The sequence below is a fragment of the Daphnia pulex genome, chromosome 10, assembly GCF_021134715.1.
Source record: "Daphnia pulex isolate KAP4 chromosome 10, ASM2113471v1".
Taxonomy (NCBI): Eukaryota; Metazoa; Arthropoda; class Branchiopoda; order Diplostraca; family Daphniidae; genus Daphnia; species Daphnia pulex.
Window position 1 is genome coordinate 3,768,860 of NC_060026.1, and position 10,991 is coordinate 3,779,850.

Sequence of the window (10,991 nt, forward strand, 5' to 3'; positions counted from 1 at the left end):
TTCATCATAACTTTGTTCGTGATTTACTTTTCTTGTGAAAGGCCAGCAGAAAGAAGAAGAATCAACGAGTGGGAACAAACACAAGTGTGTTAAAAAACGTAATAAGGATCGTCTTTGGTCATGCGTTCTTGGGTCCGGCGGAACGCTCACTCGGCGTTTCGGGTTTGTTAGTGTCTCCCTCCTTTCCTTTCCAATTCCGGCCCCCCGGACAGAGATGTTGTATACACAACGGGCACTCAACTCGAGTCCAGTAGCCGTTTGACCAGTCGGCCAGTTGCATCGTTCCAGAAAACGTTCCAAAATCAAGTTTTTGAAAACCAAGCGCATCTGAACTTGGGGACTTGCTGGGCATCGGATTCGATCCATCGACTTTCTGCCATGGATTTAAAAGGTGGCGGTGGCGGCATCAGGTCGGACAAGAAACGCGGACCGGTGACGGCTCTCTTGTCCAGGCAGAATTCCAAAACGGGCAGAGGATCGACTCCGCCGGTGAGCAATTCCGATCAGGATTCGCCGCCAGTTGTGCCAGACACAATCGACAGCCCGCTGCTGGGCAGAGCCAACAACAATGGCGCGGGTAATAGCATCAGCCGGACGTCTTCCATCCGGAGTAAACAGGGGGAGCCATCGGCGGATCGCAACACAAGTCCAATGCCGAAAAGCCGAGACCAGACACCGGAATCGGGAGATTCGATCCAGTCGACTGGCGATTCTTCCAGCCTCGGCAACAAAGTGGCCGGCAAGCGGATGATTGATTCAGCCAAGAAGAAGATTCTCTGGTTGGCGTCTAAAAACGAATGGGGCGGACTGGAACAAGCCATGAAAACGCTGGAACAAACAGTTGCGGCCAACAAAAATTCACCCGAATTACTTTCACCACTGGCCGACATACAGGACGAGGTAATAAAAATTCACCTCCACCCCAACTGTCTGAATCCATTAAAAAATATTATTTGATGATATAGTTCACTGGTTACACGCCGCTGATGTACGCCGTTAAGGACAACCGAATTTCTCTAATGGAGCGGATGATGGAGCTCGGTTGCGACTTGACCACCGTTAACAAAGTACCCAAACTTGATTCTTTTTTCTTTCTTTTTTTTCCTGGTTTTTTTTTTTGTTTCTGTCAAATTTGACGGTCTACATATCGGCGTGCTCTGTCTGCACGCCCGCAGTAGCACTCTTATTAACGATTCACGTCAACAGGTGATGATCATTTTTTATGGCGGTGGCTCTGACCTGTCATCTCTGAGCATATTATCGATCAAACAACCCAAGAAAATAAAGAGAGAAACTGCGTACATACGAGAGCGCAAATCGGGTGCCGACCAGAGGGGGTCAGCAAGTATAACAAAATATAACAAAAGGGCAAACACACGGAGAAGAAGTTGAGGAACATGTAAACTGTTTACAGATAAATATAGTGATACATATATGCTATAGTGTAAATATAATCCCTTGGGGGTGGTATATCTCTCGTTGCTGGGAGAGCCGCGACTTTCATTTTAAATACATAAACCGTGCGGAAGCGTGACACAATACAGTCATCTATTATCCCGAGCTTATACCGGCTTATACGCGGTGCTGACGGGAGTCCCGCACCGAAATAAAAAGACGCACGCGATCCTCAACACCCCCTAGCAGTCTGGTTCTTTATTCGCAGTTAGGGAAACTTTTTCCTTTTCTTTTTAGTGGGCATAGTGCGCGACTCTTCTCTCTCTAACCCCGGAATTTAACAATTTTGATGGATATGTGTACACAGGATAATTATAACACGTTCCACTTGGCCGTGTTGTATTCGAGAGAGGATGTCATCAAGAACTTGCTGGCACGGAAGGCTGACATTACCATTCTGGCCGGGGTAAATAATAAAAAGATGCGCACCAAGTAAACGGAGGATCTTTAACCTAATCATCGCCATTAATTCATTTTGTTTTTTTGTTTTTCTGTTTGGAATATTTTTTACTAAAAACGTTGGGGGATATTTAAAAAACAGCCTCGACTACAAAATGTCCTCCATTTAGTGGCGTCGAGAACGGGCGGATCGGGAGCTTCCGTCGCCAAATTGCTACTTGCTTCCGGAGCTAAAGACTTCCGCTTGGCCAGAGATCAGGTTTTATTCGACATTGCGTGACTCGGGTCTTGACTTAATAGTATCATTAAATTGTTTGCAATTGTGATTGATTATTAGGAGGGCTATCTACCGCTGCACGTCGCCGTGGAAATAGGCAACATGCACGTGACTAAAGAGTTGCTCAATATGAACGGCGATGTCCAGGTGAAAGCCACTTTCGGACCCAAAATGGAGATCGCCTTTCACGCGGCCACCAGACGTCGGGACATTGAACTTTTGAGGATTTTGAACGACCAAGGAAGTCCCGTCGACGCCACCAACGTAACTAAAACAAAAATTATTGTCACTAATTAGCGTTGACGGTCAAATAACCGTTGGATGATTTTTCAGGCCGAGGGGCAAACTGCTTTGCATATTGCGGCGGCCGACGGCGACGAGAACATTGTCAAATATCTTCACATGCTCCACGCCAATCCCAACATATCCGATAACGAAGGTAATAATCGATACAAATTAATCAAGAAATTGATCTGACCTTATCTCACGTCCGAAAAATTCGTTGCAGATCGAACGCCGGTACTGCTGGCAGCTGAAAGAGGTCGGACGGCCGTCGTCGAGATCCTGACGGAAAAGTTCCGGGCATCCTGTTTGGAGCGCACCAAAGATGGCAGTACTTTGCTGCACGTCGCTTCACTCCATGGACACCCGGAGACGGCCCTGATGCTGCTCAAAAAGGGAGTCCCACTTCACATGCCTAACAAGGTAACAAGAAAAAAAAATCGTTTGAAAGTTAATCAATAGGAGAATCCAATTCCCAATCGACTAACAACGTTGGGCTTGTTGAAATTGTAGAGTGGAGCCAGGAGTATTCACATCGCGGCACGAAAAGGCCACGTCGGAGTCATCCAGACTCTTTTGTTGAAGGGCGAACAAGTGGATGCCACTACAAATGTAGGAATGAACATAATTAACAGCAGATTAGGTTTTAAAAATATAATTTGAATTTGTTGATTTTGTTACGATAGGATAATTACACGGCACTTCATGTGGCTGTCCAGGCTGGAAAAGCTAATGTTGTAGAGACCCTGTTGGGATACGGAGCTCAAGTTCACATCCGAGGTATACATGGATTATTTTAAATTGATAAATGATTTAATTTAATTGATTTTAAATTTTCCTACATGGACAGCTGGAACCTTGCAAGAAACGCCTTTGCATATAGCGGCCAGGGTGACGGAAGGAGGTGAGAAATGTGTGCAAATGCTACTGAAATCCGGATGCGATGCCAACATCAATCGAGCCGATGGAGTTCGACCGCTTCACGTGGCGGCCAGTGAGGGGCATTTCGGTGTAGTTCGACTCCTTCTTGCCGATGGGGCTGATCCTTTGCTGGTGAACATCAACGGTGAAACGCCTCTCCAGGTGGCTTGCGGCACGTCACATCCAGGGACGCTTTCCGTCGTCCAGCTGTTACTGGAACACGTCCAAGCCGGATCGGGTTCAGCCGCTACCTACGTCAATACCCGCAACTCTATCGGTGAAACATCTTTACACGCGGCCAGTAACCAACCCCGAATTACCACAACCGTCAAAGGAAAATATCCTGATCGTGACATTGCCCAGTCTTTGCTCCAGGCCGGCGGAGATGTTAGTCTCGACACCTATCAAGTAAACAGTCTAATTTTAACTCCTGAAAAGATTAAAAATGTAATTACATTTCAATCATATTTTGGTTCAAGACGAAAGAGAATCCACTGCACTACTGCGCCTCCCAGGGTAACGTTCCCGTTCTGTTGGCCCTGCTGGCCAGCATTCGACCGACGGAATTACAGCGGGTGGTCAACAAACAGAATTTATTGGGTCGATCACCTTTGCAAGTGGCGGCAAAGAACGGCCATCTTCAGTGCGCTCTACTTTTACTTCAAAATCAGGTATTAAATAATTACCAAGGCCTATTTATAATGTTTTATTACGTAATTACTTTTATTGTTTTCAGGCTCGAGTCGACGTCTTCGATAACGACGGAATGTCGGCCTTACATTTGGCGTCCGAATCGGGACACGGGGCCGTTTGCGACGCTCTTTTGACTCACAACGCTTTTGTCAACAGCAAATCGCGTGTCGGACTGACTCCTATCCACTTGGCGGCCCTTAAAGGCTATACTGAACTGGTCCGGTCATTGGTGACTGTCCACGGAGCCACGATTGACGCCCTAACTTTGGTAAAAACAAAAAAAAAGGATTTAAATGTTTTAAAGTTGAACGACCAATTGAATTTACTCTTTGATTGATTTCTAGCGGAAGGAAACGGCACTTCAATTGGCAGCCGGAGCCGGCCAGCTTGATGTGTGCAGTCTTTTAGTTGAATTAGGAGCCGAAACGAGTGCAGCGGACGAGTTGGGTCGTAAAGCGATTCATTTGGCCGCCCAGCAGAACCACTCAGAAGTGGTGCGTTTGTTTCTGAAACACCAGCCGGCCCTTGTGTTGGCAGCCAATAAGGTATTATAAAGCCCTAGAAAGAAAAAAGAAACATTTCTTAATAAAAAGTGATTCATGGGATACGACAATGGCATCGGACAGGACGGTAATACCTGCGCCCATATTGCTGCGATGCAAGGATCGGTGGACGTGCTCCAGCAGTTGATGAAATTCGACCTATCGATCGTGACGGCCTCTCGCAACCGGACGAGCGAATCGACTCCTCTCCACCTAGCGGCTGAAGGTGGACATGCGGATGTGGTGAAAATGTTGCTGGAAGCCGGAGCACTTCCGCAGGATGAGAATAAAGTAATATAGTCTGCTCACTTTTGTACATCACAGGAATTTGTGTTGTGTAAAAATGTGATTTGCTACCGTGACAGGCCGGATTCACAGCCATTCAATTGGCAGCCAAAAACGGGCACAATGTAGTCATCGACGTCTTACGCGACGCCAGTCCCGACACGCTCAGCTATGCGAGTCGTCGAACCGGATTGAATTCTTTACACGTCGCTGCTTGCTACGGCCAATCGGGTGAGAATTCCACCAGTTCCGTTGTACATTTGGAATGCCTTCCTTAATTGCTTGTCAATCAGAAATTGTTCGAGAAATGTTGGCACACGTTCCGGCCGGTGTGCGATCAGAAGCGCCGACAAGTTTATCCGGAACGGGAGTTCTTCGTGAGTTGGACGGCGAGGCTGGGCTGACGCCATTACATTTAGCCGCATATTCTGGCGATGAGAATGTTGTCCGGCTCCTTCTCAACTCGGCCGGCGTCACGGTGGACCAGCCATCTGCCCAAAATGTACCGCACCGCATCTGTTAGATCGAACGTGATTAGAAATCATTTTTAAATCTGTTCGACTAGGGTTTCACCGCATTGCATTTGGCATGTCGAGGAGGCCACGGACCAGTGGCTGGCCTCTTACTTAGCCGCTCCACTGGGCTCTTGACCACTCCAGACGGACACGGGCGATCACCACTTCATGTGGCCGCCGCTCACGGGCACGGACGATTAGTGGAGCTCCTTCTCGGTCAAGGAGCCGACATCAATGCTGCAGACAAAGTAGATTTGGAGGGATTTATTTTTAAGTCGCCTCTATTTCATAGCTGGATTCTTCTTTTCAGGCTGGATGGACGGCCCTCCATCTAGCCGCTCGAGCCGGTCACCTGGCAATGGTCCAATTGTTACTGGACAGTGGAGCCACGCCTCGTAGTTTCAACGATAATGGGCGAATTCCGTTATGGTACGCAGCTTCAGAAGGTCACACTTCCGTCTTGACTTTACTTTTGAAACGGGAACATGATGCCTACGGTTTGATGGAAGATCGAAAAGTAAGATTTAATTCATTAATTAACACGAAAGAGTTTAGTAAATGAATTATCGCATCAACTAGTTTGTCTACAACCTGATGGTTTGTGGCAAAAATCACAACAACTTGCCACTGTGCGAATTCATTTTGGAATCGCCAGCGCCTGTGGACGTGGCCGCCAAATTATCGCACATCCTAGCCACATTGTCCGTCAAGGTAAAGTGATTTTCATGAAATTGAGCTTACATTACTTGATGCCATCCGTATTGCAGGAAAAAGAGAGGTCAAAGGACCTGCTGGAAGCTGCCAAGCACTGCGAGTCGATGGCTACTGAATTGTTGGCCTTGGCTTCATCTTTGGAAGGAGCTGCCCGTCTTCTGACGGCCCAAGATCGAAGGCAGATGCCACTGTTAGACATCCTTGTTGAACAGGAACAGAAGGAAGTCATTTCCCATCCAGCTGTCCAGCGCTACCTTCAAGTCAGCTCAAAAGAAGGTTGAATTTGGTCGTTCCAGTCAATCAATAATTTTCTTTCTTTTTTCCAACACAATCAGGAAGTCTGGCTAGGAGGATTGCAATGGGCACCGTGGAAACTTCTTTTACTGTTCCTGTGCTGCGTCGTTTTGCCGCCCGTTTGGCTCTGCTTGTGTCTTCCACTCGGACATCGTTACGACAAAATCCCCGTCATTAGGTAAATTTTCTAAAGATGAATTACAGATAATCAGTACTAAAAGGTAAAACGATAATTACAGGTTCATGGCTTACTTGACGTCTCACATCTATTTAATGACGCTCCTGATTTTGACGAGTACTTTGCCCATTTGTCCCGTTTTGCGGACGTCGTTGCTTCCTTGGTAATCAGCAATACGAGTTTTCATTAGTATAATTTGTTAATTCATCTTCTTTAAATCGAATTTTTAGTTGGTACGAATGGTTGCTACTTATTTGGCTATCGGGCGTTTTACTGGCTGAACTGGCCACACCAAGAGACAGAGGCGGATTGGGTTGGCTCAGGATCGCTATCCTCTTCATCAGCGCGATTGCCATTTTGATCCACGCCGTAGCATTCCTCTTGAAACCGGAGCATTGGACCGTCGCTCTATTCTTCCGTAATCAACTGCTGGCCGTCGTCGTCCTACTGTGTTGCATGCTCCTTCTCGATTTCCTGTCCTTCCATTACCTGTTTGGTCCATGGGCCATAATAATCGGTTAGTTGTCTCAATCAAGTTTCAATGTTTCTTTTAATATCTAAATGAAATGTTTTAAGGGAACCTGATGGTCGACGCTTGCCGTTTCCTCATCATTTTGGCCATCTTCATGTTCGGATTTACGATGGTTGGTTTTGATTGATAAGAAAATTTCTCGTTGGGTTGTTCTAATGAAGGACATTTTGTCTTGTTCCAGCATGTGGCTGCACTCAACCAACCGTTTTGGGCAAGGGATATCACACCCATCACGGCTAAAACCATAACAGGTGGTTTGAATTCAGGAGGTGATACATTTGAATATTTAAGATAATCTACCGTAAATGATTCATCACGGTGTGGTTGGTCCTTTCACAGTTGTGGTGACACCGTTGGACACATTCCAATTGCTCTTCTTCGCGCTGTTTGGTCTGACGCAACCGGCCGATTTGCGGATGGAGACAGCTCAGCCCGAATGGACACTCTTTTTCTACAAAATAGTCTTCGGGTTCTACATGTTGGTGACCACCGTCGTGCTCATCAACATGCTTATTGCCATGATGAGCGACACCTACCAGAGAATACAGGTAAAATCATGTGTTATTATGTAAATTGAATTATTTGAATTCAGACTGCAGTTTTGAAGGCTCAATCGGATGTGGAATGGAAGTTTGGACTAGCCAAATTGGTTCGGGCTATGCATCGTACGGCGGCCACTCCATCTCCACTCAATCTGTTTACTTCGTGGATTAGTTACCTGTGGCAGTTATCTAGGAAACAAGGTAACATTCTTTAAAAACATCTTTTGTGTGAAGAAGCATGTCCAGTATGCTCGTATGCCACTAATGTATCTAACGCTTATTCATTACTACCTCAACCCTCAGTTGTCCATGAGAATGCGGATGATCATGCACGACTGGTTAGACAATGTGCCCCATCGGCAAGTGAGAACAACAAAGGATGGATGAGAAAGTTCCAGCACAAAACCAAAGTCGGTCATCGAGGTATTTGTCCTGCTAAACAAAACTAAATTTAAAGAATTTCCAACGGGTGTACAAATAAGATAATACTAAACCTACACATTTTTTGGGGGTTGCAGAGTCCAATGCATTGGGGGTTGTCCGTCCGGCTCCTCTTAGTTCACAAATGTCGATTATCGGCGATCGCAACAGCTTGGAACATGTCACTGATTGGCGCGTAGTCGTCAAGCAGTACATCAGCAACAACTTGTCGCAGTGCAATTAAATAGAAAAAAATTCTGAATTATTAAATTATTAACATTTTTGGGATATTGAATTATAAATGATATGCAATGCTAACAGAACAGAATATAAAGTTGTTTTGACAAGTCATGTATTAAATCTAGCAGCACACTTTTAGGATTTTTTTTTGTACAAAAATTGAAACTTATGACAGTGATATGATTCACAGGATGAGGGAAAATTCGTAGCCATAACTACGATATGTTTTCTTATTTTTTTTTTTCAAATGTTTTTTGGTTTAAATTTTCGCGACTTTTTGAAAAATAAAAAAATGTTAAAACGCGACAAATCGGAATGGCAGAAAGGGAAACAATCGAGATATCGATGTTATGTACAACGTCCTTTGTGGGAAATGGGGGAAAGAACACGTAAATTTCATATTATAAATATTCTTAGAAGGTCAGTGATTACTATCCATCGCTAAAACTGCGCCAATTCTAACGTAGAGATGGGCGGTGGAGTCGTCAGGGAAACAGCATGCCATCTAGAAATCAAAACGAACGTTACAAAATTGGTCACTAAATATTGCTAGGCAATAAAAGCTTACTTTTCGGCCTTGTACTTCTCGCGGATAGCTTGCTGAGGGCTTGATGGAGCCTGAATCCACGTGGCGTGGAGATCCTTGATGCAAGGCATCAACTGCTCAAGGGAGTAACCGGATGATGCCTGCACGTGTGACGGCCAGATTTCGTTGCCACAGGCGAGTCTTGCTAGTGCAACGGAAGAGGCGGCTACAACCGAGGGCAGATGATGCAGGTATGGCTCAGTCTCCATCAATGTCAATTCACACAAATACTATTGAGGGCAAGGACAGCATTAGCAAGCTATTAACACTCAAGTCATACAATCACGAAAAATACCGATGCCAGGTGCAGACACGTCTCACTTGAACGAGACGTCTGGATGTAGCGTTGGAGAAAGTAATTCGTTGTTGGCACAGCCAATTCGAAAGCTAAAACTTTGAGGATTAAATGCTCCATGCGCAAGACTTGCTTCTTGGTGTATGTGTCGTCGGTGATGTAGACAAACTCGCTAACCTCAGGTGGGTAGATCTCTTCGTATTTACTGAGGAATCAAAATCGAAATAAGTTTCTACCGACTAAAGACAATGAGACAAAGCTGGACTTACGCGGCAATGAACATGGCGGCAGTTCCAACCAATTGTAACTTTCCACGCAAAACAGACATGTGCGAAAGAAAGCGGTCAATAAAAGAAACGGCGAGGAATAATGTTTCGTTGTGGATTTTGTACTCTTCGGCAACTTCAACGAGCCAATCAATCAAAATGGCGCGCATGCCGTGAGTAATGTCAGATTGCTTACGCATGTAATGGGGCTTGGGTCTATGGCGTTCCTACAACACAATAATGCAATTTAGCCTACAGGTCTAAAAGGAAGAAGCACAAATCAACTTACTTCGCATTCCCTAAGGTACTTGTAAATGTCCTTGAGGTAAACTTCAGGTAAAGCAGATTCTAAATGGCGATTTAACTCAGCAAAGGTAGCACATGGCTTGCTTTCTTCAAGGCCTATTTCATCGATTACCATAGGGCTGAGATGATCCTACAAATAAACCACATTAGCCTACAGTTTTCGATCTAGTCAAGCAGCAACTTACTTGAATCTTAAAGGATTCACGAGATTCCTCTTCTTTGTGCTGGAGAACATAGTCTAGTTGATGTAAACTTGTGTTCATGGACATAAAGCTGCAAGCTGAATCTTCAAGGCTCTGAGAAATTGGAGCCAAAGCTTGTCTGTGGGACTTGGATGCAACTTCATCTCTGTAGACAGCAAACCCCTGCTTCGGTTCAGCAAACGACTGTTGCTTCACATTGATGGGTGGGATTGGGTTCCAGTAATTCTGTCCCTTGTTGACTTTATCAGTGTGATCAGTAGCATTCTCATCAAACACTGCAAAGGCAGGAGCCTGAGCACAACCAAACAACATTTACATTACAAGACACAGCACACACTCAAAACTAGAAAGGATGCAATATCATTACCTTCTTGCTCTGAAGCTGAGATGCCTTCTTTGCATTGGCAGCATTGGAGTTGACGATTGAAAGCCCCAATTTTGGTTGGCCGGCTTCTTTCCTCAAACCAAAGCGTGAAGAAGCAGCTTGAGTCGAAGGAAGTTGATTCTCTTGGTCGAAGTGGGAAGCCATGACGTCGTAGGTTTTACAAGACAATTCAATTCAAAATGCCCCTAGAATAAAAGTGAACAAAACGTGGCGGGACTAACAGAGAATGAAAGACCTCGTTGGAAGTCCGTTATTAAATCAGATGAATCTGTTCTTCATAAGAATCTTCCTCTCGACTCATCTAACCAAGACTGAATGTGCAGTAAGCAACGTTCTCGATTTTCGAAATTGTGACGGTTAGGGGGAGGGAGGAGCCTCATTCGAACATCTCAAGATCGGCATTGCCAGATCGCTAGTCCTGGAAGCTACATCAGGTTGTTGAATGGAATGCGGTACAAAATAGTCGTTTTCAATACACTATAAAATAGAATAGAATATTTGAAAGGTAAAAAATACGTTAAATTCAATAATTGGTTGAAATTCATTATTAAATTGTTGAGAAGAAGAAAGCACGAGCAGCCACCTGATGTCGTTTCATGTCGATCAACAATCAACATCAACTAGCGCCAAACATCGAATTTGGCTATCATAAAAAAAATCT

General features: G+C 45.0%; 2 protein-coding genes and 1 long non-coding RNA gene across 4 annotated transcripts; 1 reads left to right on the forward strand and 2 right to left on the reverse strand.

Moving 5' to 3' along the window:
- The first annotated feature begins 54 nt into the window (after positions 1-54).
- On the forward strand, positions 55-8,396 carry LOC124204861 (serine/threonine-protein phosphatase 6 regulatory ankyrin repeat subunit C-like). 2 transcript variants are annotated; one of them, XM_046602091.1, is made up of 29 exons: positions 56-900; positions 966-1,067; positions 1,763-1,861; positions 1,997-2,113; positions 2,192-2,395; positions 2,465-2,570; positions 2,640-2,836; positions 2,927-3,025; positions 3,100-3,193; positions 3,264-3,742; positions 3,814-4,005; positions 4,071-4,295; positions 4,372-4,572; positions 4,654-4,860; positions 4,935-5,085; positions 5,148-5,356; positions 5,420-5,617; positions 5,680-5,886; positions 5,949-6,080; positions 6,137-6,343; positions 6,419-6,555; positions 6,617-6,718; positions 6,786-7,072; positions 7,132-7,199; positions 7,269-7,356; positions 7,427-7,635; positions 7,695-7,830; positions 7,933-8,052; positions 8,148-8,396. In XM_046602091.1, exons 1-29 carry the CDS (start codon positions 379-381, stop codon positions 8,291-8,293), a joined length of 5,241 nt encoding a protein of 1,746 aa, XP_046458047.1. In that variant the 5' UTR covers positions 56-378; the 3' UTR covers positions 8,294-8,396. The 2 variants fall into 2 exon arrangements, with proteins under 2 accessions (XP_046458048.1, XP_046458047.1); XM_046602092.1 differs by lacking the exon at positions 7,933-8,052 and having other exon boundaries at positions 55-900.
- Positions 2,494-3,929, reverse strand: LOC124204864. Its single transcript, XR_006879147.1, has 3 exons — positions 3,790-3,929; positions 2,902-3,735; positions 2,494-2,828 (listed from the first exon to the last, which is right to left on the reverse strand). It is a non-coding gene; the product is annotated as an uncharacterized LOC124204864 (long non-coding RNA).
- LOC124204863 (G2/mitotic-specific cyclin-A-like) lies at positions 8,385-10,968 on the reverse strand. Its single transcript, XM_046602093.1, has 7 exons — positions 10,313-10,968; positions 9,928-10,236; positions 9,726-9,872; positions 9,440-9,663; positions 9,171-9,375; positions 8,858-9,105; positions 8,385-8,794 (listed from the first exon to the last, which is right to left on the reverse strand). The coding sequence occupies exons 1-7, from the start codon at positions 10,472-10,474 to the stop codon at positions 8,731-8,733; spliced, it is 1,359 nt and encodes a 452-aa protein (XP_046458049.1). The 5' UTR covers positions 10,475-10,968; the 3' UTR covers positions 8,385-8,730.
- Positions 10,969-10,991: the final 23 nt, after the last annotated feature.

Coding starts and splice junctions, on each gene's coding strand:
- LOC124204861 (XM_046602091.1), top strand. CDS start 379: ATGGATTTAAAAGGTGGCGGTGGCGGCATCAGGTCGGACAAGAAACGC. Junction 1,068..1,762: donor ACTTGACCACCGTTAACAAA/GTACCCAAACTT, acceptor ATGTGTACACAG/GATAATTATAACACGTTCCA. Junction 8,053..8,147: donor AACCAAAGTCGGTCATCGAG/GTATTTGTCCTG, acceptor TGGGGGTTGCAG/AGTCCAATGCATTGGGGGTT.
- LOC124204863 (XM_046602093.1), bottom strand. CDS start 10,474: ATGGCTTCCCACTTCGACCAAGAGAATCAACTTCCTTCGACTCAAGCT. Junction 9,664..9,725: donor AGTACCTTAGGGAATGCGAA/GTAAGTTGATTT, acceptor ATTGTGTTGTAG/GAACGCCATAGACCCAAGCC. Junction 9,376..9,439: donor GCCGCCATGTTCATTGCCGC/GTAAGTCCAGCT, acceptor TTGATTCCTCAG/TAAATACGAAGAGATCTACC.